Raw genomic sequence first — 27,408 nt, 5'->3', positions numbered from 1 at the left:
CTTTGAGTTTGTGTTACGGAAATGGATCAGTGCCTGTCTATACAAATGTAGGTCAGCCAAAACAATGACCTATGTATGTGTGTATGTGTGGGGTAACTGGAGTTGTAGCATATGGTCTGGCAAAAACACAGCGACACCAGCAACAATACAACAGCATCACAGGGACACATGAACCCTGCGACCTCATGGATCACTACGAGATTATCAACTCAAATTCCCGGAGGGAGGGAGGGGGACAGACAAATGCCATCGCCCGACTGGCTGACTTGACTGACTGGCATTGTGGATAGATGTGGCATCAGCGGGGCAGGATTGCTAACTTTTGTCACCGCTGTTCAAAGTGTAATCTCCAAAATTAACCCGACACTTGAAACCATTTTGCCATCCTGCTGGATGTTTAGAATACAACCATTACGGTTGTAAACAAGCCTTTTACAGCATCAGAAAACGTTAGAAACTCGAGATTTAGTTGTTGTGTAGTGTTAGCCCTTGTAAGAATAAACCCGTTTATCAATTTTGGGTAGATAGCAGGTTCCGATCCTGTGTATTTTGGTCGCAGGAGCCACCCCTTTTGTTTGCATTTGAATTACAGATTGTTCCTTTAATACATTTGTAACAGAGGATGACTGCTGCCAAGTGTATAAACGCTGTAACTCTGTCCCTGTCTTCAGGACTTAAGTCGGTTTCATGTCATTTAAGCGGCGCCATCTTGAATTGGCATGGCCACAACACAGCGAGAGAGAAAAATGTTTTGGTGGAGACCCGTCTATTAAAGTCCATTAGACATTCAACCTTGTTCTTGTTCAGAATTAGCTCAGCCAAAGCGGGAATCCACCATGGATAACACACTTGTAAATAAAGGCAGTTTGTAGTTGACACGTCTTACCAAGTTCTGAGATAAATATACTTTTATCATCTGTATACTTATCATTTTTAGTCCATTAATCTGGTAACAACACGTAATATATAAAATTTCAAACCAGAAGAATTTTTTGCCTTGTGCACTACAAGTGCAATCTACATTATTATTTTCAAGTAAAAACCTTTTAACACAAAAGAAACAGGAGCCAGTTTCAGCAACGTTTTTGGTATGTTTTCCTTTTTTAATAAATTAACGTTCATTCAAAATACAGTGCCAAAGGAATATGATGCAGCCAAACATGCTAGTAAGGTTTGTCATGAAGCACCTGTGCTCATGTAGTTTTTTTTAAGGTAGAAGGAAGATTCTTCCCCGTCCCTGACCCGCCGTCTCCACTACTGATAGTGGTTGCTGGGACGATTTCCATCGCAACAGCCCCGGGCCAGCCCTCTCTACTCAGACCCAATCAGCAGCAAGATTCCTCAATATTCACTCACAACTGTAATTAAATCTGATTGGAAAAACATATCTACACACAATCCCACTACAGTAATGTCTGATATTAAATAAAAAAGGAAAAAAAAAGACAGTAATACAAAATAGACCTGGTTATCCCCCCCCCCCCACACACACACACAAACTGTTGTCTTCTGAACATATGAAAAATATATATTTTTATATTTATATATACTTCAGCAGCTTGGAAATCAAAAAAAAAAATGCATGAGCCCAAAACCTTATAGTTGCAGAGTGGAGTTGTGTTGTGTAATGTTGCAGAGACCTGTGTTGAAAGTTAAGGGGGAAAAAAAAAGAAAAAAGAAAAGAAAGCACATGTCATGATGGTAGCAAGATGGACCGAGACCTGTAAACTGCCAGCTGTGCGGAAGACCTGTGTGCCAAGAGACCAACAGATGGAGTTGACTGGAGGGGGCTAGTGGAGTAGAGGAGTTGGTTAAGAGAGGGGTAAAGGAAGGAGGAGGAGCCAGGCGACCGGACCTGCAGTCGCCTCCTGACGACCACCCCACCCCTCCCTTAAAATGTCCGGAGTGACGATGCCCACAGGGCTCCAGGACGAGAGAGATAGATCTGGTTTCTAACAGCAGAGAGAGAGAGAGAGAGAGAGAGAGAGAGAGAGAGAGAGAGAGAGAGAGAGAGAGAGGCCGGGGTGAAGAGGAGGGGCAGGCCAGGCTGGGGTAGAAGGAGAAATGGGGGATTTTGGTACAGTTGCCATTGTCATTCCATGGAGGTTTATCTGTAAGTGCATCATCATTCTCATCACAAAAAAAAAAAAAAAATCAGTTTAAGTTTTAGATTATCACATTGTAGAAACAGTATAACAGACTTGTAATAATATCTGAAAATGTCACAACTGACAAAAGAAAAAAAAAAAGAAGAAAACCAAGGGAAAAAAAAAAAAGGTTTTAGATTACTAGTCATTTTTTGGGGGGCATCTTTTTTGCTCCAGGGTTTTCCAGGCTGCGCCGCGTTGCTTAAATTGATGGCGACCGGAGGCTTCAACGTCCTTAGAACTCTCCCGAACACAGAAACATCAAACCCATTGAGTTCTCAAGTTCCGTCCCACAACCCCTTTTGGTGTCCGTCCCTCCTCATAAACCCAGACTCCAGTAAGCGAGGTCTGGAAGAGGGAGGGATTAAGAGCTATACGTGGGGGAGAGATACCATCTCCCCATCCACCTCAAACTCCTCTGCCCCATCGGGGGAGAAGAGGTACGTTGGGGGTTTCCATGGTGACTCCTCCAGACAGGAGGGGTAGAGTTTCCCCACGGCGCAGCGGAAGTCCTTGCCAAGGTCCCAGAGAACGCGCTCTGATACGGGCTGCCGGAGGTACCAGCGGTCCAGTTCCACATCGTACTGATAGATGGCATATTTAGCCCGCTCGTTCATATGGGTTTCTCGCATGAATATACACAGCGAGTTGAGCAGCACCACGGCACGTACACATGGGTCCGAGTAGCGCTTGGCGGGGATGTTGGCGGCCAGGCGCCACTCGTTCTTGTTGACATCATAGATCTCCACAGTAACAGAGGAGCCATCAATGGTGCTGGTGGGCAGGCGGATGCCGGAGTTGCTTACCACATGGAGGCCACCAATGTAGAAGATGAGGTCGCCAAAGGCAGCTGCAGAGGCGAAGCAGCGGCTGGTCTTGCGCATGGCCATCTCCACCCATGTGTCCGCACGGGGGAAATAGCAGTACATCAGGTCGTGGGTCATCACATAGATGCAGTCATGTGCTGCAACCGAGACACTCCAGTTCCAAGCGAAGGGCAGGGGGCTCATCATGGTCCACTCATCTTTCTCGCAGTCGTAGCGCTCCACCGTGCGCTTGTTCAGCTCCCCCACCACATTATCTCCCCCAATTGCATAGATGTATCCCTCGCAGTAGACCAGTGAGGGCTTGATTCGGGCACACAGCATGGGGGTCTTGGGCACCCAGGCATTCTGCTGGGCATCAAACCAGAAGAAGCTGTCCACCGAGCGGAAAACCGCCTGGAGCTTGCCACTCTTGCCATGGTTGGTGATGGAATTCTTAAGTGGGATCTGACCACCAGCGATGAACACATCATTGTCGGGGGTAACCAGGGTTCCCACCTTCTGCAGGTCACCTGGCGGGTTGCTCAACTTGTACACCTTCTCTGCCTGTGGACTATAGCACACCACAGTGTGCCCTAGGCCAGAGACAACATGGCCTCCATCGCCCTGCGTCTCTGATGTGGCCTCCATAAAGATCAGCATCTCCTCCTTGGTCATGCCCAGCCTCGGCTTGAAGAACTTAGGCATGGACTTGTAGAGACCCTGTACCACCACCGACTTGTCGTTGGGCGGCAGACCCTGGAACCAGGCTCGCTGCGTGACTTCAGAGAGTGCGTCGATGCGGATCTGGCTGAGCACAGAGGACAGATGTTGTGAGCGCGCCTCCATGTTGTACTCCAGCCACAGCATGGCCGCCTCACGCACCGTCTCCTCCTTCTCCACATTGAGGTTGTCACTGCTGAGGACATCGATGAGCAGCTCATGAGAGAGCTGCAGGAAGGCCTCCTGCCGGTACACCACAGGGAACTTGTGCTCCACCATGCGCTTGGCGCACTGCTTCAGCTCACTGCAGCTGAACAGGTCGCCGATGCTCAACATGCGCACGCAGTTCTCCGCGTTGATTTTCTTTACGAGGTAGTCCCTGCACTGGAGGAGGACATCCTCTACCTGCAACCAAACAGGGGAGAGTGAAAACGTGGTAAGGCATCTTGCGGTCATAAATGGACATTTCTATATATGGTTGCGGCTGGGAAACCATAGCTGATCTGGCATAGTCCTGCAACACAGACAATATTTAACCAGTGACCAGTTTCTTTCCCTGTTCATATCCAGATAAGCAGCTTAATTTTGTATTCCTGCAGGCTGATGCCAGTCTAACAGTTAAGCCCAGGACCACTCAATGATGCTTGGCCACTTATAAAAAGAGCCTGACAGTAGACAAACTAATCATCCAGAACAAAATATACCAGCAGCATTTTGGATGGTTTCTGGTGTCAATTCCTCACTCAAGTCAAATGGATATACAGCCTATACAGTTTACATAAAGGCAAGATGAAAGAAAAAAATGACTTATACATAGGATAGGCTAGTGTGTGTACCCATGTTTGCCTTTCTATGTTTAGAGGGTGAACACGGACCCTGGTCAAGGTATTAGGGTTAGGCACATGCAAAATATGTGTGTAAGCGAGAGTGTTGATTGGCAGTGCAGCGGACAGGATGTTTTGTACCTGTAGGAAGCAGGCGGTCTCATAAAGGGGCTCCACCGTGCTGTCACTGATGGCCAGGTTTCCCGTGTAGGCGTAGGTGATGATGATCTGCAGCGTGGCTGGGTCCACATTACGCAGGTGGACATGAGTCTGTTTGCTCTCACTGAGGCCACTCATAAACATAGCCCTGCAGGGCAAGGGGGTGGGGGGCAAGAAGATGATCAATCAGAACATCAATTATCAAGCAGAGGGGAATAATTGTACATAAGGTGAGGTCCTATGTGGCACGTTAATTCTCACAGGCATGCCAATCAAAACAACAGAAAAAAGTAGCTCTGTATCGGCTGTTCTGACCTTCAACACGGCCAATCAAGACAAACTGTACCTATGGAAACCAGATGACTGCAGCATTAGCCTGTATTAACTCTCACAGTAAAGTGAAAGAATGATTCATGCTGTGTATTATCACATCACCACCTCTGAGTGGCAGACTATAGGTACAACAAGCCACAGTAATGGAGCATCTTGTACTGTTGGCAGATACAGATTAATGTAGTGTTGTCCACAGAGAGTTAGGTTCTATCGTCTGTCTGAAACTGAAACTTGTATGTGCACAAAAAGGAAATTAAGTATGTGGCCCCCTCCCCCTCCAGTTGATTAGACTAGAAATGTGTCTAATCTCAGTATAAAATACTTGTCATCGAAAGAGAGTTGAAGCCATTTTTGTTAGTGATGGTGTTTGACAGTCTGTGGTTAGAAGTGATGGGCTGGTGAGCAAGGCACCATAAAGACACTTGTATATCTTTCACAATTTTACCAGGAATCGAGACTTTTAAAAGAGGACAGGGCCTTCAAATGATGGTTAGTTACCTAGTCACTGTCCAAGTGGGCAAACATCTCAACCACAGATGACATGTAGGACCCCTTGAAAATGAGATGCTCAAGGGGCTAGCCGTTCAATAAATTCAAATGTCCCTAAAAGTAGCTGAATTGTTGCATCTTGGAGATGAAAGTAATGTTCAATGCTAACAAGCTGAGTCAGTCTGATCATAAACTGAAGAATGCAAGGAAATATGCCCCATGTTGACCAGACAGGCCTTCACTACATATTTACAATGTCTGTTTACCAGCAACCATGTGGGTGTATCTACTCAGCAGCAGATTGACGTAAAGACATGGTGGCTGTAGTGTCATATTGCACAGAAACTTAATGGCTAAAGCACAACAATTAGCCTGCCTCGCCACCTCCCTCAAAAAAAAAGGAAATCACCAATTTCCACTGTCAAAATACATTATAGGCAGTCATATTGACATATCACTAAAATATGGATAATTTATGATCAGATTCAGTCCATAAACACAGCTTTTGTTTATACAAATATAACAACTGTAACTGAAAGACATGCATTATTTTTGCTCCTTGTGGGTCGATAAGTGTGATGACCAGGCGCCCGGGTAGCATAGTGGTCTACTCTGTTGCCTACCAACACGGGGATCGCTGTTCAAATCCCTGTGTTACCTCCGGCTTGGTCGAGCGTCCCTATAGACACAATTGGCCATGTCTGCGGGTGGGAAGCCGGATGTGGGTATGTGTCCTGGTTACTGCACTAGCGCCTCCTCTGGTCGATCGGGCGCCTGTTTGGGGGGAATAGCGTGATCCTCCCACACGCTACGTCCCCCCTGGCGAAACTGCTCACTGTCAGGTGAAAAGAAGCGGCTGGCGAATCCACGTGCATCGGAGGAGGCATGTGGAGTCTGCAGCCCTCCCCGGATCGGCAGAGGGGGTGGAGCAGCGACCGGGATGGCTCGGAAGAGTGGGGTAATTGGCCGGATACGATTGGGGGAAAAAGGGGAAAACAAAAATTTGATGACCATTTGCTGTTCTCTTTGCCTCTTGGTACGGGAAAAGCGCCACGATCTTGGTGTTGGTGTTAAGGGAAAATAAAACTACATTAATATTTTTAATATTAGGCATTGGGCTAACCTTTTTTGTTAAAACATGAATACAGATAGCCTTCTAACAGGGGTTAATTTCTTCCATGGAGAGCTTTTGGAAATTCAGTGCTGGTGAGACTGCTTTGCAGAATGCATTCTCAGCACGTGCTCCTCATTTCAATTGCAGCTGAGCTGAGAAAATCTGAGCTTTATGGACAATTAAATCAGCTTTTGGCCTGTGGGCTAACATGACCACAGCTAGCACTGGTTGCTCTCTGGGTGGCTGAACAACACCATCCTCGCCTAGGCAGCGAGTTCCCCACTTCTGGTTGTTCCGACACCCACATAGCTGCACTTTCCACAGGCCGCCTACACCAGTACCCCCATACACCAACCCACTCTCATTCATATAACTCCTCTCGACTCCATCCTCCTCACTTATTTATGGATTAGGCTTGTCATGGTGGGTGGTTTTCCTGGGGACAAACAGCATGGAAGCAACTCCAGTGGTTGGAACTTAACACCATCAGCGCTAGTATCTTACAGTTACAAGAGAGCGAGGATTATTGCTGGAGTGCCGACTTTTTGTGACAAGGTTATAAACATGCACAACACCACACCTGATAGGCAGACTACTGACAGGCAGACTACTGACAAATAACACTGTAAATGAATTGGTGTCGCTGTCCAGACCAGTAATGTTACATGCCGCTATCAAATTACCAAGTTACTCAGGATCGATTACATTCTTACGAGAAAGACTAACAGTTTCCAATCTTCAAGATTCATTTTGCCAAATGATGGCAGAGCAGTTACAGTGCCTGATAAATAAGGCCAAGGATTCCAGTTGTGGTTAAAGGTGGTAATAGTGGTTACCGTCTATTTTACAGTGAAGCCTCACTGTGTAAAATTGGTAGGGTGTAGGACATTGTGGTGGCCCAACCAGATAAGCCATGACATGTGGGTTGAGGCCTGATCCCAACGGGTTCAAATTTTGCTCGGGATGTTTGCTGCCCTCTCTCTCCACTCTACAATACTGCTGTACCACCACTTTCCTGTCAAGAAAAGCTAATAGCGCCCGTAAATAAATAAATGAAATTTAAAAAAATGTACCACCTTAACAGGTCTAGTAGGTATGGATCTTGCCAGCGACCGACTGAACTTTTCTGTGCAAGTGGCGTGCAACTTTGTCCTACAGCAGTAATGTATCCCCTAAAAAACACTGTCCTGAATGGAGGCATGTATAGGGGGTTTGATAGGTATGTGTACAGCTCACAGCAGGGGCTAGGTCCTGCCAGGGCCTCATTACGCAAGGCTGCAGGCAGACCCCGATGCGTCCCACAGTTACACGGCAGGATTTTACTTAAACACGCGTTCCCCTCCAGAATAGAGAGAGAGAGAGAGAAAACACCTTTGACCGCATGACAAGCTCATGGAATACGGAAGGGAAGATTGAGAAGAGGTGGGTGTGAAAAAGGCAGTTTTAATTGTTGGGACCTTTTCTTGAAATGTAAGAGAGCGACAAGACAGATGAGACTGCACAAACGCCTGTCATATACAGGTGGACTCTTCGCAGAGCCGGGGCTGCTGCTCCGTCATCCTCACTGCAGCGTGTGCGCACACACACACAATTATTATGCAACGTTGAAGCCAACTGAAGCCCCTTGTGAGGCCCTTTAGGGATAGTTCTGTGTAACTACAGGTTAGGGATTGCTTCATGTGCTGTGCTGTGCGTGGGAAATATCGGGCAGGATAACCAGTGTGGAGTAGAATCAGGGAAACTGCTTCCATGGAAACAACAACCTCTCTCTTCTGCTCCCTTATTGTAGTAGGCAATGCTCCCTCTAAAACAGGGTTTACTATTCAGTGTAGCTAACCATTACAACTGTGCTACGTCATGGCAGTGTGCCTGCGGCTTAATCACAATCCGACCAAGGCAAACATGAACCGTCTTTCCAGCACACACCCACAAAAGCTAGCCGACACGACGTTGTGCGTTATCCATTGTTGCTATAAGGGGCATCCTTTACAATCCTGAAATCTGTGTTTTAACCTACATGACTAAGTGTTCTAGGAATGACCCCAATCTGACTTTGAAGTAGAAATGGGCTACATTGTCTTAACCGCTGCTAGTGTAACCGCGATCGACAAAAACGACAATAACAAGAGTGTTTCCATCTCCACTGCTGCAGTGTTTTGCTTGCTTGCTAACAGTCACTTAAAATACTGACCAATGATAACACTGGCTCACCTGAAATAAGAGCTACATGTGGCCAGGACCATCTTGTGACAGGGAAACTCCATGTCCTCCACCAGCAGCACCACGTCAGTCAATAATTTCTGCTCGTAGAAGAACTTGAGCTGCTCCAGCAGGGAGACAGCGTAGTCCGTGTTGACCGGCCTGCGCTCACCGAGATCCGACATGGTCGCATCCCATGAATCGCGCCCCAGTTTCGAAATGTTCACACGGCCGGCAGAACCGGGCTACAACCAACCAGGGGAATTTTTTTTTTGGGATTAAATAGGGAGATAAAATTAAATAGGGGGAGGGGGGGGGTGAGAAGGGACAATAGCACCTTAACACCTCCACTCGGGCAAGTGGAGGTGTTCTCTCCTATGTCAAAAAACCCCAGCAGAAAGAGGGTGCTTCAAGAAGTAGGGTGCAGTTATGAGGCAGGTGGTCTGCTTCTTCTCTTCCTTCCTCCAGTCCACTACGAGAGAGGTTGCTGGAAGGTTGTGCCACTGAACTCTGCGGTCAAAGCGTCCAAGGGTGGCGATCAGTTGCTGCTGAGGTCCGCTGAGAGATTCTCCCTTGTGGCTTTAGGGTGACGTGGTCGTCTGATGAGGTGATACAGTGAGGCACAGGGGGGTGGAGGTAGACAACAAGGCCGGGCCAATAGCTGCTACATCAGTGATGGTCTGAACAGAACAAGAAAACAAAAACAAAACAGAATTAATATAAAAAGCATGTATCAGGACAAACTAATTCCTTGACACCCAAGGAAAGCAAAGCTAGTCAGTCATCACCATTTTAGCATCCGATAGCTTTGAGAGATAATTAATAACCCCATATTCATCAGCTCTTCAGCTGCTATTTGACACCCATAACATTTTCCAACAGTCGCTGGAAGGGAGCGCTGCGTGAATACGCCGTGTATCTGAGATTCAGCTTGGGAGAGGCAGTCTGCAAAATTAACTATCTTCAGCCCTCTGTCGGCTTTGCTCTTTGGGCTGTCAGATCAGAACACATCCCGAATCCCTTCCGCATGAGAAATGTGCGCCGTCAACAATCTGCTCTCCCCTGGCAGGTCATCTGCGCGCACGCGCGCGCACGCTGCCTCCTCCTCCCTCTTCCTCCATCCATCCATCCCTCGCCCCCTGACGACTACACCGACAGCCAGACCTTCGCTACGTCAAAGTCTTAGGGGGAGGGGGGGTAAAAGGGGGGTTGTCTGTCTGTGGGTCCTGGGCAAACGCACTCATTAAAAGGAAGCCTCCAGTGAAATCTGCTGGCTGCTAACGGGGCGCAGAGCAAAGCGGGAGAAAGTGCAGCGTTTCAGCCCGGACCCCTCCGCTCCGCTCCCATGCTAAAATGACTTCAGGCTTTTTGGCAGACTGCCATGACACCGGGGCTATTAAGGCGCTTTTACCGCCTATATATCCATTGGCTTCAAGTGTCGCGGCTTCCAGTTCAACCAATAAATTATCGAAGGAATACTCGTATGTATATACGACGTCGGCCTATTTCGACAAAGCACCGTGGAGACAATGTATCAGGGCAGGAGAGAGAGAGAAACAAAGTGGATTCATAGTAGTTCCAGGACATAACACGTGTGACCTGACGTTCGCTAGTAAGCCTTACGTATACCGGTGGACTGGGGGGGGGGGGGCGCAAACAACTAACAGCAAACCGGTTAAGGGGTTTCTGCTGATGCATTTTACAATCACAGACATTTAATCCGCTGTTAATACCGCTGCTGGGTGGTTGACGTCGGACCAGCATTTGGTCCCCACATCGATTCACACGTCCACACTTAAGCCTCTCTGAGCTACAACACAAACCGGATGAAACGACCTCCAGTCTGACGGGGTCCACGTTAAGTCTGCGCTGCTCAACTGAGCGAGCGTCGTTGGCGTGCCGAACCCCAGTGACGCGAGCTGGCTCTACCGGGTCCGAGACGAACTCGCGTCCACGCTGGATGGACGCGTTTCCCGTTAGCCGGCCGCGTTGGCTTCGATTTCGGCGTCGCCTTCGACGCCAAACGAGGCCGCACGTTTACCCCGATTTTCGTGGCGCTTGGGACGCGATTTCTACCCCCAGGGAGCCGTTCGTGCGAGCTCCGTTTAACGAGTTAGCGGCATTAGTCACCACACCACACGTCCTCAGTCCTAGGCCCCGAAACACCCGCTTACTAGTCAGCAAGCAGTGCCTTAGCGAGGCAGTGAACAGATCCATACTTGGCACGTCCTTAGTAGACCTACCCAAACAGTAAGAGTAAGAGCGGGAAACATACAGCAAGATACGGTAACAGAAACATAAACAGCATGCAGGTATTCAAGAACACCAGAAAAAGAGCCAACTCTCCCAATAATGCCGGTCTGCTCAGAATGCATTTTGACGCACGGCGGTGGGGCGCGATAGCAAATACAGATGTGCGTCAACACACACAAGTGATCATTACTAGCATACGTGCGCATGGGTGAAACACAGTTTTCCCATTTTTAAGATGCACAGACGTGCGCGTTTTGGGAAGGTGTGCGAGACTACAAGCTAACGAGCGAGATCCCCTTGCAGCACCATATGTCCGAGAGCCCCAGCGGAAGGATAGCGTCGTACGTTTTAGTTAATAACTCCCTTTTGGACTCGGTGTCCTGGCTCTCACTTTGCGGCCGGATGCCTGCTAAGTGCAGCCGGCAGGTTAACCAGTTAGCAGGTTAGCTACCGCCCCCGTTTTCCCCAACACTTCCCAAAACAGGGCAAAACCACCACCACCACCCCAGGCGGGCCTGCTGGTGTACAACGCTCGTTAAGGCGGTCGGATCTGCGACTCCTTTTCACACCCCAAGCTCGCATCGTGGGTAGATGATGTAGCCATTGCCGATCATTAACCAACCCCCCCCCCCCAAAATAGAGAGATAATTGGACAGATGACAGTTTTCCCCAGGGAGGTTAGATCACAGACGGCGGGGGGGGGGGGGGTTTGTTGTTTTTGGCGTATCGACCCCGACGCGATGACACTCGGCGTTCAGCCCCCCCCCCCCCCGATGCTCTCCTCCGTTGCGGGGTAAACCTCACATCGGTTAGCTGACAAGTTAGCAACGCCGCAAAGCCGCTCGTTGCGTAGGAGTTATAAAGGTGCCGATTTTTTTACTTCGGATTGTTTAATCGCTTCTGCAGTAAGGACGGAAAACTTTTCCCCTTTTTTGGGGGGAGGGGGGGGTGTAAAGCAAGGAGGCAGGAGGCACGCCGCGATCAGACGCAGCCTTCCAGTTCTGCGACTGAAACCAACGCGAGCGGGCTAACCGCTAACCTGTGCAGTTAAGCTAACGCCAGCCAGCTAGCTAGCTAGCTAGCTAGCAGTTAGCCAAGACGTCTTCCAAGTTAACCATCCCCCCGTTTAAGGGCCCCCTTACGGTAACTGTAGATGTACTCCAGACGTCGATCCGCCGCGAACAGACCTGTGGTCATCCGAAAGCATCAGGTACTCTCCAAAAAAAAAGCCGAATTCACTCATTAAGCGCTCGGCTAAATTAGCGCCGCGCACCGAGCAACCGTCCAGCGCATCGCAAGCGCCTGTGATCGGAGAGGCCAAATGAGGATACTGCGCATGCGCAAAACGCCGCTCGACGTCCTCCCTCCTGCTCTCCCACCACAAGACCGAGCGACAGTATATTGTAAATGTGTTTATCTTGACTGGTTTTGCCACCCCCCCCCCGAAATGTAAACCGTAAAAGAAATACGTTTCGGATATCTATTGCATATATTTTACGTGCCGTCTCTGTGCATGGTTTGAGGTCTAGAAAAGCGAGAAACATGTGTAAGTTACTCAGCTACATTTAATTTAACGGCGTATTAGTGCCGTTTTATTTTATTTTATTTTTTTTGTAAAGTTGTCGGGTATTGTTGACGTATTCCCCTGGTTATAATGTTATTTGGTCTTTAACCTTGTGTAATAAAATGTGTTTTGTAAAAAAAAAAAAAGTCCTCCTTTTTCTTCCTCGTAAATTTTAACGGTTTTTTGCCACCCAGCTGCATTGGCGCCACCTACTGCCTCGGAGTGCGGATCGCTACGGAACGTGGAAGCAAATCTTCCATGTACTTTTCCGTTCTGCGCAGTCTCGTGACCCTTAAACCAATAGTATCGTTATGCTACTCCATTCCCAACTCGTTGCTTCTTTGTTTTGTTTATTTCTTCTTTGTTTATTTCTTCTTTATCTAAACTAGTCTCACTCCCGTTGTCAGTGAAATTTCCTTGACTTTCTTCACTCATATGAACTCATGCCCCGCTAGTTAAGTATTGATAAACTATCGACTTCATGTTTACAATGCTGTTTACTCTACCTTGCACCATGCTGATGACGCACAACTGTCATTAGTATCACTGTAAAGCCCGTTGGGACTACATTGTGATTTCGGGGTATAGAAATAAATGTGACTTGACAAGTGATACCTTTTGCACTATTCTGATCACAGTGTTATCCTGCCCTCTCACTCCTGCTGTGTTTGCACCATGTGAATGATAACTTAGTATAAACTATGCCACTAACATAATGCCTCTATTTTTCATTTATATGATCAAAATTAGCACTATCTTAAGAGCATACAAAAGTTTGGATGTTCGTGTACACGCATTTTGAGCAACGAGGCTCCAAATCTCTCCGGTTTTCTTCTCCACAAGAGGGATAGTGACCTCTGTTGGACATTTAGCTGTCAAACGGACCAGCAAATGAACAAACTCCTGCGCCCGGAAACTGTTTTCAGTTGAAGCCCGGCAATTGTCCGGGCCTGGGTGGGGGAAGGAGGCTGGAGGATGGTGTCTTTGAGTCCCAGAGCGATGAATTTAGAAAATAGTGAGAATATGGCGAGTGAACTGGAAGAAGATCAGAGAGAATGTGCTGAAGTAAGTCAAAAGAAGGCAAGGAAGAGGAAGAAAACAACGTTATTTTGTTGTTGTACATGTTACAACGAAATGTGCTCTCTGCATCTAACCCAACCTATTGGAGCAGTGGGCAGCTGCAGCGCCTGGGGACCCGCTCCAGTTCTTCTTTCCATTGCCTTGCTCAGGGGTACAGACAGGAGTATTAACCCTAACATGCATGTCTTTTTGATGGTGGGAGGAAACCGGAGCACCCGGAGGAAACCCACGCAGACACGGGGGGAACATGCAAACTCCACACAGAAAGGACCTGGGACGGCCTGGGGTTGGAACCCAGGACCTGCTTGCTGTGAGGCAACAGTGTTAACCACTGGGCTACCGTGCTGCCACAAGAAACAAGATACATGGAGTGATTAGTGGAGTCCCTTTAGAAATCAGTTTGGAAGACCTCAGGGAGGAAATCAGAGGGGGCAGTGACCGTAGTAAAGTACCTCCCAACTAGATATCAGGGTAAAATAGTTGATAGCTTGTCTGTTCTCCTTCAATTTGAAGGAACCATGCTACAGAAGGTAATGATCAGTGTCATATATTGGGAATGTATTGAGACAGACAGACACAACAATCGGGTGCACAAGTTTTCCTGTCAGAGAATATGTTCCCAAGCCTGTACGATGCTTTAAATGTCAAAAGATTGGGCATGTGGCGGATCAGTGCAGAGCAAAATCAAGGTGTGCCAAATGTGCTGGTGAACATGAACATGGCGGTTGTGCACCAGATGCGAAACTGGAATGTTGTAACTGTGGTGGGGAGCATAGTGGTGCTTATTAAGGTTGTGAAAAAAAGAATGAAGGAAATTCTAAGATATTAAGTGCAAAACAAAGCATCATACGCCGAAGCAGCAAAGTAAATCTCACAAGGTATGACAGTGAAGCCACCCATTCACCCTAATTCCACGAGTGACTTCCCTAGAATACCACGGGTGCATAATCCAAGTCCCATGAAGTGCTCATGTAAGTGTACAGGAAAGATAGCACCTTAATAGTGGATGCGTTTAACTTTGTGGCCTCCACCGAGAAGGTTCTGAACGTTATTATGCAACAGCCAAGAAACAGGGCAAGACTTAAGGCTATAGTTGATGCAGCAGACGAGTATCTGGACATGAAAAATCCGACTGTAGAAATGTTGCACTGGATGTTAATTCCCAATGATGGCGTATCACAGTGTAGTGATTTAATAGCATGGTTTTCCTCATTCTGCAATGGAATGCCAGAAGCCGTATTGCGAATGCTCAAGAATTTAAGCAATATATACAACAATTAAATGACAATGGCATCCAAGAGACCTGGCTGAAACCACATCTGGACTTTGATATTAAGGGTTACAATACAATAAGACAAAATAGAAATGGTGGTCAGCGAGGGAGGGGGATGTGCAACCTCTCCCCAAGAAGGAATATCTTGTGGGCGGTTATCTTATGGTTTGTTTAAATGATGGGCAAGGCACTAGAATTAATCTCAGCAATGGAGTAGAGTCAGCAATAGATATTACCTTGGTGTCCAGTGAATTAGCTGGTGCTAGTAATTGGGAAGTACTAAAAGATAACCTCACTGGCAGTGATCATTATCCAATTGCAATTAAATCTGATATGAATAATATGGTTCAGCTAGATGGGATCATGAGATGGAATTCGGGCAAGGTAGACTGGGGGGGAGACATACTAGTGTAACCGGTTATTTTCTTGCCCGGTGCGGGATTCGATACGAGGAGTACTGCACCAGAAGGCGACATCACTAACCGCTCGGCTAAAGGGTCAGATCCGTTAGCTAGGGGCTAACGTGTCTTATTAGTGGTTTACACTAGTGAATTGGTAATGATCAAGATGTCACTTTAGTATGGGGAACATAGTCTAAGTAAAAAAAACATAATTATTAGTGTAACCGGTTATTTTCTTGCCCGGTGCGGGATACGATATGGGGTGAACTGCACCTCAAGGCGACATCACTAACCGCTCGGCTAAAGGGTCAGATTCGTTGGTTAGGGGCTAACGTGTGTTATTACTGGTTTACACTAGTTACTGTGATTAGATAATCAGGTCAGGACAAGCAGATGAAATGAATGATAACATTATTGCAGTTATAATAAAGGGAACATCACAAAGTACCGGGGAAAGTAATAGTAAAGAGAGAGTTGAGGTGGTGCCACGGGGGAGCGAGGAAAGCTCTGAAGTAATTAAGCGAAGAAACGGAATTTTCAGAAGATTTAAAAAAGAAGAAGAAGAAGAAGAAAAAAAAAACAAGAAGAAGCAGTAGCAGAAGAAGAAGAAGAAGAAGAAGCCCGGCAATTTGGGGGCCGGGGCAGGTGTAGCGAGTCAGGGTAGATTGCCGCTGGGTCTCGTCGGCGGGCTGTGACGCGGAGCGGGGACTGAGGCGCGAGCGGGCTGTGATGCGGAGCTCGGACTGAGGCGCGAGCGGGGACTGAGGCGTGGGCGGGCTGTTGTTTTATTTGTCGATTCGGGGCTCGAACGCCACGACTGGACGGTTTGCGGTTCGAGAGAGAGTTCTCAGTTTCCGCGTCTTCCCCGCGCTTATGTTTTAGTGTTTTAATCGGAAACGTCTCGGTACGCACGTATAAGAAAATGGACGGTAATTATTTCTTGAAAGTTTCATTTTTTCTCCCCCCCGCCCCCACACTGGCTTCCTCTACCCTTCTCCCCCGCCCTGCTGTTCAACACCGTCAGTCTTGTTGTTCACTGTACTTGAGTTTGTGTTGTGCAGCATAAGTTGCATTGAATTTCAGCTCTGCAGCACAATTTGCATTGAATTTCAGCTCTGCAGCACAATTTGCATTGAATTTCAGTTCTGCAGCACAATTTGCATTGAATTTCAGCTCTGCAGCACAATTTGCGTTGAATTTCAGCTCTGCAGCACAACTTGCGTTGAATTTCAGCTCTGCAGCACGACTTGCGTTGAATTTCAGCTCTGCAGCACAGCTTGCGTTAAATTTCAGCTCTGCAGCACAACTTGCGTTGAATTTCAGCTCTGCAGCACAACTTGCATTGAATTTCAGCTCTGCAGCACAGTGGGGATGGAGTTTGAAATGCATAGCAGCTGAATTCACTTAAGAGTAGAGGAGAAGGGGTAGGGGGGCGGTGCCTACTCCTTCTCCAACATGTGACAAGTCATCTGAGTTTGTGTGGATTGTATCACTTCACATTGTTGGCAGTGGTTTGTCTACTGTAACGTGCGTGGATAAGTAGCAGGCCAGCGTGTCTACTTGTCCGTGCACGTTACACTACGTCATATCCTGCTTGTTTACCTGTCGAAAATCAGTCATCGTCGCTCATGAATCCACTCGCGCATCTCGGTGCCGAGTGTTGACTGGAAAAATCCGGTGGCCTGAAGTGTTGATTCCTGCAGATGGAGGCAGACCACCGCATCCATCCGGGGGCGGAGAGCAGCGGCCTCACCACATCAGACCCTTTTTCTATGTTCAGCCCCCGTCGCAGCCCTACTACATGTATCAGCACTGGCACGTCAACCACCCCTACAGCCAGTACGGCTTGCCCGGAGGTAAGACACCAGTTAACGTCTGTGCTGGACCAGTGGTTTGTTTCATAACCGGAAGTCGCGAGTAGCATGTCATGAATAAAAGCAAAATGGTGTTATTTACTGCATTTTTATTTTTGCACATGGTCGTCTGTATTTCTTTAATGGGGGGGGGCTCGTTCTACCTGTTGTTTTGCCCATTGACTCCAAACTAATAGTCTAAATCTGCACTGTTGTACTGTACTCAGTACTTGGTACTGGTTCAGTATTGGAGTAATACTTAAGCAGTGCTGAATAATACTGGATTGTTATTGGTGTACGGCACGGTGGCGCAATGGTTAGTACGGCCATCTCGCAGCAAGGAGGTCCTGGGTTCGAGCCCCGGGGTAGTCCAACCTTGGGGGTCATCCCAGGTCGTCCTCTGTGTGGAGTTTGCATGTTCTCCCCGTGTCTGCATGGTGGGTTTCCTCCCACAGTCTTAAGACACGTGGGTCAGGTGAATCAGCCTGTACTGAATTGTCCCTAGGTGTGAATGTGTGTGTCTCGGCCCTGCGATGGGTCTGGCGGCCTGTCCAGAAAAGCAAGGTTTTAGCTTCAGAAACGTGCACAAATAGGCATTGACCTATATACTAATTCTTAACCACTTTTATTGATTTTTCTTAAATTGTGGGAGATCGTATTAGGACTGAGTGTTAAAAATAACGTTTTCAAACCCTTTATGGTTACAAACCTTTATTTTAAAACAGTTGATTATTATTATTATGCATTTTATTTAAATGGGGGGGTGGTGGCTTGCTGTTCTCTGAAGGGAGGCTCACGGTCTTGCACGTTGAAAACCTGCGTTAAACCAATATCTAAGTGCTTGCCTGGTATTGGATTGGATCATGCTTAATTTAATCCGGCCTTGAGGCATAACAGCAGCAAACACTTGCTTGGTTATTATCTGGTCATTGATAATTGATACTAAAAGTTTAGATAAGACAGGAAGCAGAAGTACAGATGCTGCAGATAGTTGCACCAACTTGAAAGCATTCGAGCTGCAGAAGGGAACCGGTTGAGATGCATCATCGCTGATGAGCCGTTCAGATAATGGATGGATGGGTGAAATGCATCACAACAAATGTTCCATGAAATGAAAAATGTCTTCATTCTTGTTTGACCCCTTTCATCTGCACTTGATGTACATCTATTTAACTAACTTTTAGGAATTCGCAGCATATAATTGTTTTAAAAATGGTTCTATTTGTCAGGAAGGGAGAAACATTTTTAATTTTTCATCCAACCACTGTGGGTGTACACAAACCAAAATATCCAGTGAGTGAATGGGAGCAACCAACCACCAAACTGAGAGTAGTCGGTAGCATATTGATCTCTATATTCTTCTAAAAAATGCCTGTTTGTTACCTGCTGTCAGTCGCATCAAACCCCCTCCCCACGAAATCCCAGCCGGCTTACTCCCTTTTCATTCGGATGGATGTGAAACGGCGGGCGTTGGCGGCACTCTAAATCTGGTTTCATTGGACATTTTTGAGCTAGATGTACTGAGTGGCTTTTCATGACGACCTATTACATGATTCTCTTGTGTCTTGTCTGTCCTGCACAGGTTATAACTTTGGGCGTCCATGCGTACAACCTTACCCCTATATGCAGTATCCTACGTTTGTTGTTCCACAAGCCCCAGTACATCCTCTGGATTACAGACGCATGTTCGAGCCCCGCTTCCAGTCTCCCAACTGGAACGATGCTGTTCACCATCAGTACCATCCCCAGGCTCAGGTTCGTCGAGAGACGGCTTGTTCCGAGGCTCAAACTGACCCCAGCGACGCTATAACCAAACTTATCGAATGCTTGAATAAAATCAAGGCCAGTGAGCTGGGGGGTGAGCGGGAGCTTGACTCGGGTGTTGCTTCACAAACCTCTGGACTCTTCTCACCACAGGATGAAAAGAAAAATGAAGAGCAGACTGTTCACACGTCGTCCAGCGTCGCTACCGAGGTAAGCGGTACGCAGTCTCAAACGAAGACCTTCAGCAGCTCCACAACAGCGGTTTATGACAGCGGCTCAAGCCAAAGAAGCTTGGAGGACCTGAGCCCTCGGGAGTGCTGGGTGGTGGGCTTCGATGAGGAGTTGCCTCTCGACAGTTCATCTGTTCACGAAGAAAGCCCCAGTGCCAACCAGCTGGCAGCAGATGATTCGCGGTTTCTACCCCAGCGCCCTCCTGAAAGGTTACGGAAAGGTAAAATCCAATCGGAAACCCCTGCAGTCAACATTACAGAGCTCCAATCAGATGGGATGCAGACGGGTGCAAACGTCCCCAAATGCAACACCGAGGAAGTGAAGCAGAACGTCGATGCCTTTGCGCCACAGTTGCCATGCTCATCAGTGTCTTGCCCCTCCACAAACCAGCAAGTGCTCGCAAACAATAAAAATGGAGACGTCTTAAAGGCAGAATACCTGGAAGGGGCGGAGGTCGACCTGAGCTTCCAGATCCTCAGTATGCCCTTGGAGAGAAGTCCTACAGCTGACGCGCTGCTGACGGACGTTGACCCGCTCTCTGGGGGGGCAGATACCACCCTCACATCCCCCCACCTCCTCTCCTCATCGTCGTCGGTACCCCCTTACTGTTACAGTTACTTACCCAACTCGACGGCGCACGAGCGGATGAGTGTCCTCAGTCCGTCCTTGGATGAGCTCTCCTCCAGAGACGAGATGTTCTCCACTGACCTGGAGGAGTTGGATCTCTTCCCCAAACATGGCTATGCAACCAGGAGGTCCACCAAGGTTGTTGGCAGGTCCCCGCCGTCCGCTGAAGGGGTCAGGGGTGTACGGCTCACTGGTTCAAAGAGGTTCACATGCGCTTGCTGCGGGAAAAGCCTGATGAAGGCGGCCAGTAGGAACCAAGCTCAGAGCTCTATGTCGTACAGTGCAGAAGTCGGGGATTCGGACGAGGAATGCAGATACAGAAGAAGCCACGAGCAGCATTCGAGACTGGCCGGGAAAAGGCACTCTGTGTCTAGAAAGCCCCAGACTATCCTCCCGAGACCTGCTTTGAAACAGTCCTGCAAAAGAGGCCAGCACATAGACCCCTCCAGTACCCAGGACCCGGAGGAGGTACTCGACCTTGGCGAGGAGGACACGGCTGAGGGAGAGATCGACGAGATGACTGGCAGTGATCTACAGTGCAGAGCGTGCCAGGGTAAGCCTGTTTCCCCCAGCCATTCTTCTCTTCATACTGGACATGTGGCTCCCACTTGACATCGGTTCAATGCAATTAATGGAGGACGAATACACAATTTTGTGTTCGGTGTGAAAAACGCGTCACAGTTCAGAAAAGCTGCTACAGCAATATATCTAAGTGAATTTGAATGGTCATTTTAAAAAAATTCAAAGTTTTTTTTTCCTACTGTTACTTCCAACAACACAGCCTATAAGTCATGGCAACAGGAGTCACTCTGCTGTTGCACAGCAAAGAAAATACTAAGAATTTAGCAATAAAAATGATTACATTTTAAAACGACTACTAAAATAGGCTATAACGGACTACTGTCATGCTAGCTTTGGCAGAAATGTGGAGTTTCTGGTGTTTTCTATGTTGAATGAGGCTTGCGGACTCGTCCCATTGATTGCATTGGACTGTAGCAGAGAGACTGTAGCTGCATGTCCAGTATGAAGAAACGGATGTATGTGAAAGTGAAACCTGCCTAAGTACTACATGAGCGGTGAGTATAAAACGGGGATGCACTTTAAATATTCAGAACTGTTCCTTTTAATCCAGTACAATAAGACCAAACCTTGCTGTTACTCCATGTGTACTGCAGTATGACACCTTTACTTCATGATGCTACTTTAACGCATTTTCCATTTTGGAACAGCTTCACTAGATGGCACGTGCTGCCATGGCTGCATGGTTTGCTGAAAACTGGTTGCGGACCAAGTCTTGTTAGTCGGCTTGGCGCCTGTGTTTGTTGAATGCAGGTGTCTTGGGGAGGGGGAATTGTATTGTGGTTTGTTTTAGTCATTACCACTCAGCAACCCCTGCTGACGTTTATTAGTGAATGCTTCTTGAAAACAAATGTTATGCAAGACCAACAGGGTTCGCTCATGTTGCATTAAATATAATGCAATATGATGTTAAGTGTTGCCTTAAATATTATGCAATATGATCATGTTGCATTGTAATTAATACTACATGATCATGTTGCATTATTTAATGCAACACAATATTGTGTCATGTTGGATTCCTTAATATTTTTCTATTTGAAGGCGTCTGGGTAGTGTAGCGGGCTGTTCTGTTGCCTACCAACACGGGGATCGCCCGTTCGAATCCCCATGTTACCTCCGGCTTGGTCGGGCATCCCTACAGACACAATTGGCCGTGTCTGCAGGTGGGAAGCCGGATGTGGGTATGTGTCCTGGTCGCTGCACTAGCGCCTCCTCTGGTCAGTTGAGGCGCCTGTTCGGAGGGGGAACTGGGGGGAACTGCATCCCCCCTGGTGAAACTCCTCACTGTCAGGTGAAAAGAAGCGGATGGCGACTCCACATGTATGGGAGGAGGCATGTGGTAGTCTGCAGCCCTCCCTGGATCGGCAGAGGGGGTGGAGCGGCGACTGGGACGGCTCGGAAGAGTGGGGTAGTTGGCGGGGTACAATTGGGGTTTTTTGTCCTATTTGTGTGGCCTTTCGTGATATTGGTCCGTGTCACTGGTGGGTCACACTGAATGTAAAATATCTGGGAGTTCTCCAGTATTTTCATTCAAAAACACACGGCACTGAGGCCGTAACAGATGTTTTCTATTACCTGCTGCTGCATTGAGTCCGTTTCCCCACAAAAAACGAATCTAATCTAACATCAGCTGCATGAGTGCATCAAATGGATGAGTTATGAAGTATGCAGCCAGTGCATAATTTCCTTCTGTTTTTGTTGTTGTTTGTTTTATAGATGGACTGTGTGGCAAGGATGTGGCCATTTCGGTCCAAGGCAGGAGGAAGGACGGTGACGTCAAGCCCAGAAGAAAACGGACCCCACTGCATAGACAAGGTGGTATCCACAGATTTCATGATTGTGCTTTGTCTCCATGTGTTGAGCAGTTTTGGTTATGAAACTATTGACAACCAACCAGCCAAGACGGCTTCAGCCAAGTGTCCGCCGTGCACCAGGCACATCGCCGCTAAAGGACAGGCTGGTTAACTGGAGAATACCAGTTTGGTTTGTACGGCTCAACCCATGTCCACCCCAACTTTTGAATCTTCCTCTTGGGATTTATCGCTGTTTTTGATATCATGCGGTCAGTACACATAAGTAGACCTAATGTTGAGGCTAAAAATCACACGGAAATTCTGATGCAATGAAACACGGGTTTTACAAATGGGAGAGTTGTCCTTACGGAAATATGCTTGGGTTTGTTGTTTGGACTTGAAGCCTTTACTGATTCATGTCTGATCAACTCCGATTCTAGAGATGACTCCTTCGAGGACGGTCCCTTGCAAGCAGTCGGCCCACCACCGGTCAAGAGATGAGGAAAATGACAACGATGAAATTGATGAAGGCAGCCCGTTGCGGTTTCATTTGGAGAAAGGTTTCATCATAAGTGGATTAGCCAGTTCTGCAGTACCGTAGTTGATACAGAACATGAGTTGAAGTGTTGAGTTTTAATGTCATGACAACTTTATCTTCATCAGGTTACAGCAGAGAGCCAAGGTGTTAATGAACCAGTTTGTTTGAAGAAGTAGTTTTTGAGTGGTAGGTGAAATATGCAACACACTTTTCAATTTCCAGGGTAAACGAGATACATTTCTATGTGATCCACTGATAGCTTGAGGACTTCCATCATTTAAAGCGGGGGTTCTCAAACTTGTTACTCAAAGGTCCGCATCTGATTTGGGTCAGAGGTCTGGAACGATTGGCGATAACATGGTCAATTACAGTCCAGCCTAGTGGGAGAAAGGGTGTTGCTTGCCTGCCATCGGTTGCTTGAACCTAGACACGGAAGGTGCACTTGCCAGCTGGAGACACTGATCCAGATGTTCATTTCGAAGACCCGCCCAACTCGGCCTCTGATTGGCTCTCACCCATACGAAAACTGCGGTACGCTACCCGTCACTGTCCTTCATGGTGGCGCGAGTTCCTCTGCTCTGTTTCAACAGGGCGGGGCTCCGCCCCTGCACCCACACGCGCACAGGGAGCAGAGCGTGAACCAGGCGAAGTGTAGGTAGTGTGACTGATTAGTGTAGTCACAAGTGGTGCGGGGGAACCCGGGTTCGATTCCCGCCTGCCCCCTGAATTCCTGCTAAAGGGTCCGACCCGTTAGCCAAGGACTAGCGAGGCATCACATCCGTGCTTGTACTCTGGTACACTAAAATGTAGCGTGAATTCGGGGAGCAGGCGGGAATCGAACCTGGGTTCCCTGCACCATGGGCGACTATACTAACCCAGTGGTTTTCAAAGAGGGGGCCGCCAAGGGGGCCTCAGCAAATTGGAGGGAAGATGAGGGAAAATGCTAAAAACAAAAATCGAAAAATTAATTATGTACATTATGATCAAATATATTTTATAACAAAAAAGTGCTTATAATGGAAAACAAATATTCAATATAATGGAAGGATTAAAATTTGAAGTATAAATGTCATTGTTGTTGCATCAACAAAAGTAAGGAAATACATTCAGGAGTTTTTTTCTTCTTTTTAACATTTGCCGTAGTATTGTCAATGGGTTTTTAAAAAATCTTACAGAAAGGGGGGCCCCGGCCAGAAGCTAATGCTATGTGGGGGGGGGCCTTGGCATGGAAAAGTTTGGGAACCCCTGTTCAAGTAAGGGGTCCGACCTGTTGGCCAAGGGCTCGGGAGTCATCACATCCGTGGTCGTGCACTGTTAGACCAGCTTTACTTGAGTTGACATGTGAAAGCTTTGTGTAACGTGCAGTGGAGTAAGTTTCACTTGAGCATGGGGGGGGGGACACATTTAGCGGGGGAGTCAGGGGGTCCTCCCCCTGGAAATTTTGAGCAGCACACATTTAATTTCCTGCATTCTGGTGAATTTGTATGCACCAATTTGCTCTTTTTCTACATCAATTTACTGTGGAAATGTCTTATTTATGTAAAAGAAAAAACAACTTTCAGATAGGCTAGCCTGTCGGATATCTTCTGTTACTCTCCTCTTGCTCATGTTGACTCTGGGAAGGAAAGTAGTAGATGCATTTGAACTAAAACAATACCCTTGGCACAAATTGGTTTGTAGATGTACCTATTATGTTATCTCATGTGCCCGAAATTAGCAGTTCAAGTTCATTTAAGCTAACATAAACGTCTAGGGGCCACTGTTAGCAAGCTAGCTAGCTAGCTTGCTAACAGTTATAAATTAGGGCAATGTGCAGAACTGCTAACAGTTATAAACTAGATAAGGCTGCAATTCATCCGGAAACGCGTGAGAAAATCTAACTCAGAAACCCCAAAGCTAAGAAAGGGTTGTGTACTGGGTTAGACAAGCAAGCTGGCTAGCTACGTTACTTGCACTTGCTTACACCATCCTTCACGCTCCGGTCTCCTGGTTGTCAGGAGCAACCGCAAGCCAGCAACGAGGTCGGCAATCCCAGCGGCAAGGTTCAAATGGTATGGTCCAAGCATAGGGGTGTAGGAAATCGTTGGAAAACAAGTATGGATGACATTTTAAGTAGTTCGACTGCCTGTGTTGTTATTTTACCTTTTTTGGCGAGGGAGTTAACATTATCATTCACGATATTGTAGCGAATTCGGGGGGCAGTCTGGGAGACCGTCGCCATGACCGGGACGCGAACCTGTGTCTCCCGCTTCGCAACCGACAACGTTAACCAGTGGACTAGAGCAGTGCTTCTCAACCTTTTTGGGGTCCTGGACCCCCTGCGTATTTTTGATCTACCCTGAGGACCCCTCAACCTGATCTTGGGGGAGGGGGGTTGCAATTTGATAGAAACAGTAGAAACTGCATTTTAAATTGCATTATAGCATTTATTCACTCTTTGGGGCAAAAATAAGAGCTTTCAGTTGTAACTTAGATATATGTAACAAAACAGAATTCTTATGCAGTAACTTTCAGATATGTGTAACAAAACAGAATATGTATTCAGTAACTTTCTGATATATGTAACAAAACAGAATATGTATTCAGTAACTTTCAGATATATGTAACAAAACAGAATATGTATTCAGTAACTTTCAGATATATGTAACAACACAGAATATGTATTCAGTAATTTTCAGATATATGTAACAAAACAGAATATTTATTCAGTAACTTTCAGATATATGTAACAAAACAGAATTCTTATGCAGTAACTTTCAGATATATGTAACAAAACAGAATATGTATTCAGTAACTTTCAGATATATGTAACAAAACAGAATATGTATTCAGTAACTTTCAGATATATGTAACAAAACAGAATATGTATTCAGTAACTTTCAGATATATGTAACAAAACAGAATATGTATTCAGTAACTTTTAACAATGCAAACGGGAGCGAGATCTCTTATTAAAATACAATAAATGACACTTGTGAAACGGATGTAATTAGAGAAAAAAGTCCTGTTACCCTTTATAGTTTAGGTAGATAAAGGTCACATTCGAGTAAAATAATCCTATTTCTATAAATGTCATAGGATATTTTTTTTAATATTTTATTTTCACGGACCCCTTGCAATTACACCACGGACCACTAGGGGCCCGCGGACCCCCGGTTGAGAAACACTGGACTAAAGGGTCCGACCCGTTAGCCAAGGACCAACGTGTCTACTTATCCATGCACGTTACAATATATTTTTTGGGGGGCACAAATTCGCCTCTCCTAAATATTGAGGGGGACATGTCCCCCCTGACCCCCCCCCCATAAGTTACACCTGTAGTAACGTGAACTCGGCAGCAGCAACACACCAAATGGGAAACTCTACACACCATCAAGTGTTGTATTCATAACACGGGCTGTGGGCCGGGTCCGGACTGACTTGCCGTTCGGTGCGGATGCGGACCGAGGTCGGGACTTTGAGAAGCCCTGATTTTTTTTTTTTAAATGGTATTTTTGAAGAATTTGGCGTTTGCTCTGAATTATTGTAACTCTGACCTGGGTAAAATATTTATTCATGTTGTCTTTGCTAGATTCCACCCACAGCAGGTACCCGGCGGTCATGCTCCTCCAGGACTGCTGTCTTACATGTTTTGAGCACGAGGTGAAATGCACGGCACCACGCCAGGAGCCCTTTATTGCTGGATGGAAGGAAGCCATGTATGAAAACCTGCAGGACATCCGGTGACACTCCCAGCCTATTGCACCGAGATTTCACACATGCCGACGTATCGGCTTATTGTTTGTTGTAGATGTAGATCTTGGGTTGTCTCTGTTTTTGGGGGGCCAGTGAAAATGTAATAAAATATCTTCATGTTTAAGCTGTTTGTTCTCAAGTTTGAATTTTGCTTGACCAAGCCCAAAGAAATCTCAACATGAGAGGGAAGTGAGTTGAGCTTCGGGGCCTTGGTTTTGGTGCGTATTTTGAATATAATGGTTGCAAAACTGTGCTCAAGGGGAATATGCTAGAATAAAGAGGGATGTCTCCCAAAAATGTACTGTGCAAAATGGGGGGGGGGTTATGCAGGAAAAACGTCTTTAAAGGCTTCCCCCAGAGAAGTTGCTCCAGGTGGCAGCCACCCCCAAGAGCGTCAGCATGGGGTCCAGTCTTACATTATCAGCAACGTGATGACCTAATTGGAGAAAATTGAATCGAGCTAATGGAATGCCAAAATCTGAACTGGGGTTTGAAATCACGCTTTCATAACGGGGGGGGGGGGACCACCCTGAGCTAAATGTTTCAGCCATGAGGCAAATTAATGCACCTATGTCCTTTATTTGCTAGTGGAAACCCTGTTTTAGACTCTAAATGAGCTCAAGTTTTCTTGCTGTTGGAATGCCCCCACCCCCAAAGTATAGGCGTCCCATTTTAGGTCATCACTCGGGGACGAGTATGACCGTCCTCATTCTGGGCCTTCAGGTGGGTGCAGAGGCCGATCCTGGAGCCGCATAATGGGAGGACGCCTGCACGTGACGGCTTTTAAGTGGAGCGGCTGATGCGCCTGCAGCCACCACACGGTCCTTGGCAGGGGGTGGCCAGCGTCCAATGGCATGGAGAACCCCTGGGGACCACCCTCTCTTGCAGCCTTCATCCACCTTCACTGCCGTTGTGACCTGGAGACA

At 47.1% G+C, this 27,408-nt stretch overlaps 2 protein-coding genes across 3 annotated transcripts; one reads left to right on the top strand and one right to left on the bottom strand.

The window, feature by feature from the left end:
• Positions 1-1,990: 1,990 nt before the first annotated feature.
• Positions 1,991-12,366, bottom strand: kbtbd2 (kelch repeat and BTB (POZ) domain containing 2). 2 transcript variants are annotated; one of them, XM_056299620.1, is made up of 4 exons: positions 12,187-12,366; positions 8,804-9,471; positions 4,639-4,804; positions 1,991-4,078 (listed from the first exon to the last, which is right to left on the bottom strand). In XM_056299620.1, the coding sequence occupies exons 2-4, from the start codon at positions 8,974-8,976 to the stop codon at positions 2,519-2,521; spliced, it is 1,899 nt and encodes a 632-aa protein (XP_056155595.1). In that variant the 5' UTR covers positions 8,977-9,471; positions 12,187-12,366; the 3' UTR covers positions 1,991-2,518. The 2 variants fall into 2 exon arrangements, with proteins under 2 accessions (XP_056155595.1, XP_056155594.1); XM_056299619.1 differs by lacking the exon at positions 12,187-12,366 and having other exon boundaries at positions 8,804-9,554.
• A 3,850-nt stretch (positions 12,367-16,216) lies between these two features.
• buc (bucky ball) lies at positions 16,217-22,381 on the top strand. Its single transcript, XM_056299245.1, has 5 exons — positions 16,217-16,291; positions 17,066-17,218; positions 18,798-20,390; positions 22,133-22,196; positions 22,282-22,381. Exons 1-5 carry the CDS (start codon positions 16,285-16,287, stop codon positions 22,379-22,381), a joined length of 1,917 nt encoding a protein of 638 aa, XP_056155220.1. The 5' UTR covers positions 16,217-16,284.
• The last annotated feature ends 5,027 nt before the right edge of the window (positions 22,382-27,408 follow it).

This window comes from Lampris incognitus, chromosome 19, assembly GCF_029633865.1.
Source record: "Lampris incognitus isolate fLamInc1 chromosome 19, fLamInc1.hap2, whole genome shotgun sequence".
Taxonomy (NCBI): Eukaryota; Metazoa; Chordata; class Actinopteri; order Lampriformes; family Lampridae; genus Lampris; species Lampris incognitus.
Note: the sequence above shows the minus strand (reverse complement) of the source record. Positions and strands in the feature narration are given on the sequence as shown.

Bases quoted from the DNA above. Each gene is read 5' to 3' on its own strand.
- kbtbd2 (XM_056299620.1), bottom strand. From the start codon at position 8,976: ATGTCGGATCTCGGTGAGCGCAGGCCGGTCAACACGGACTACGCTGTC. The intron at 4,805-8,803 runs GTGAGCCAGTGT...CTTGCCCTGCAG, and splicing joins ACATGTAGCTCTTATTTCAG to GGCTATGTTTATGAGTGGCC. The intron at 4,079-4,638 runs GTACAAAACATC...GTTTGGTTGCAG, and splicing joins AGACCGCCTGCTTCCTACAG to GTAGAGGATGTCCTCCTCCA.
- buc (XM_056299245.1), top strand. The intron at 17,219-18,797 runs GTAAGACACCAG...TGTCCTGCACAG, and splicing joins CCAGTACGGCTTGCCCGGAG to GTTATAACTTTGGGCGTCCA. The intron at 22,197-22,281 runs GCCCAGAAGAAA...TGTGTTGAGCAG, and splicing joins AGGAAGGACGGTGACGTCAA to TTTTGGTTATGAAACTATTG.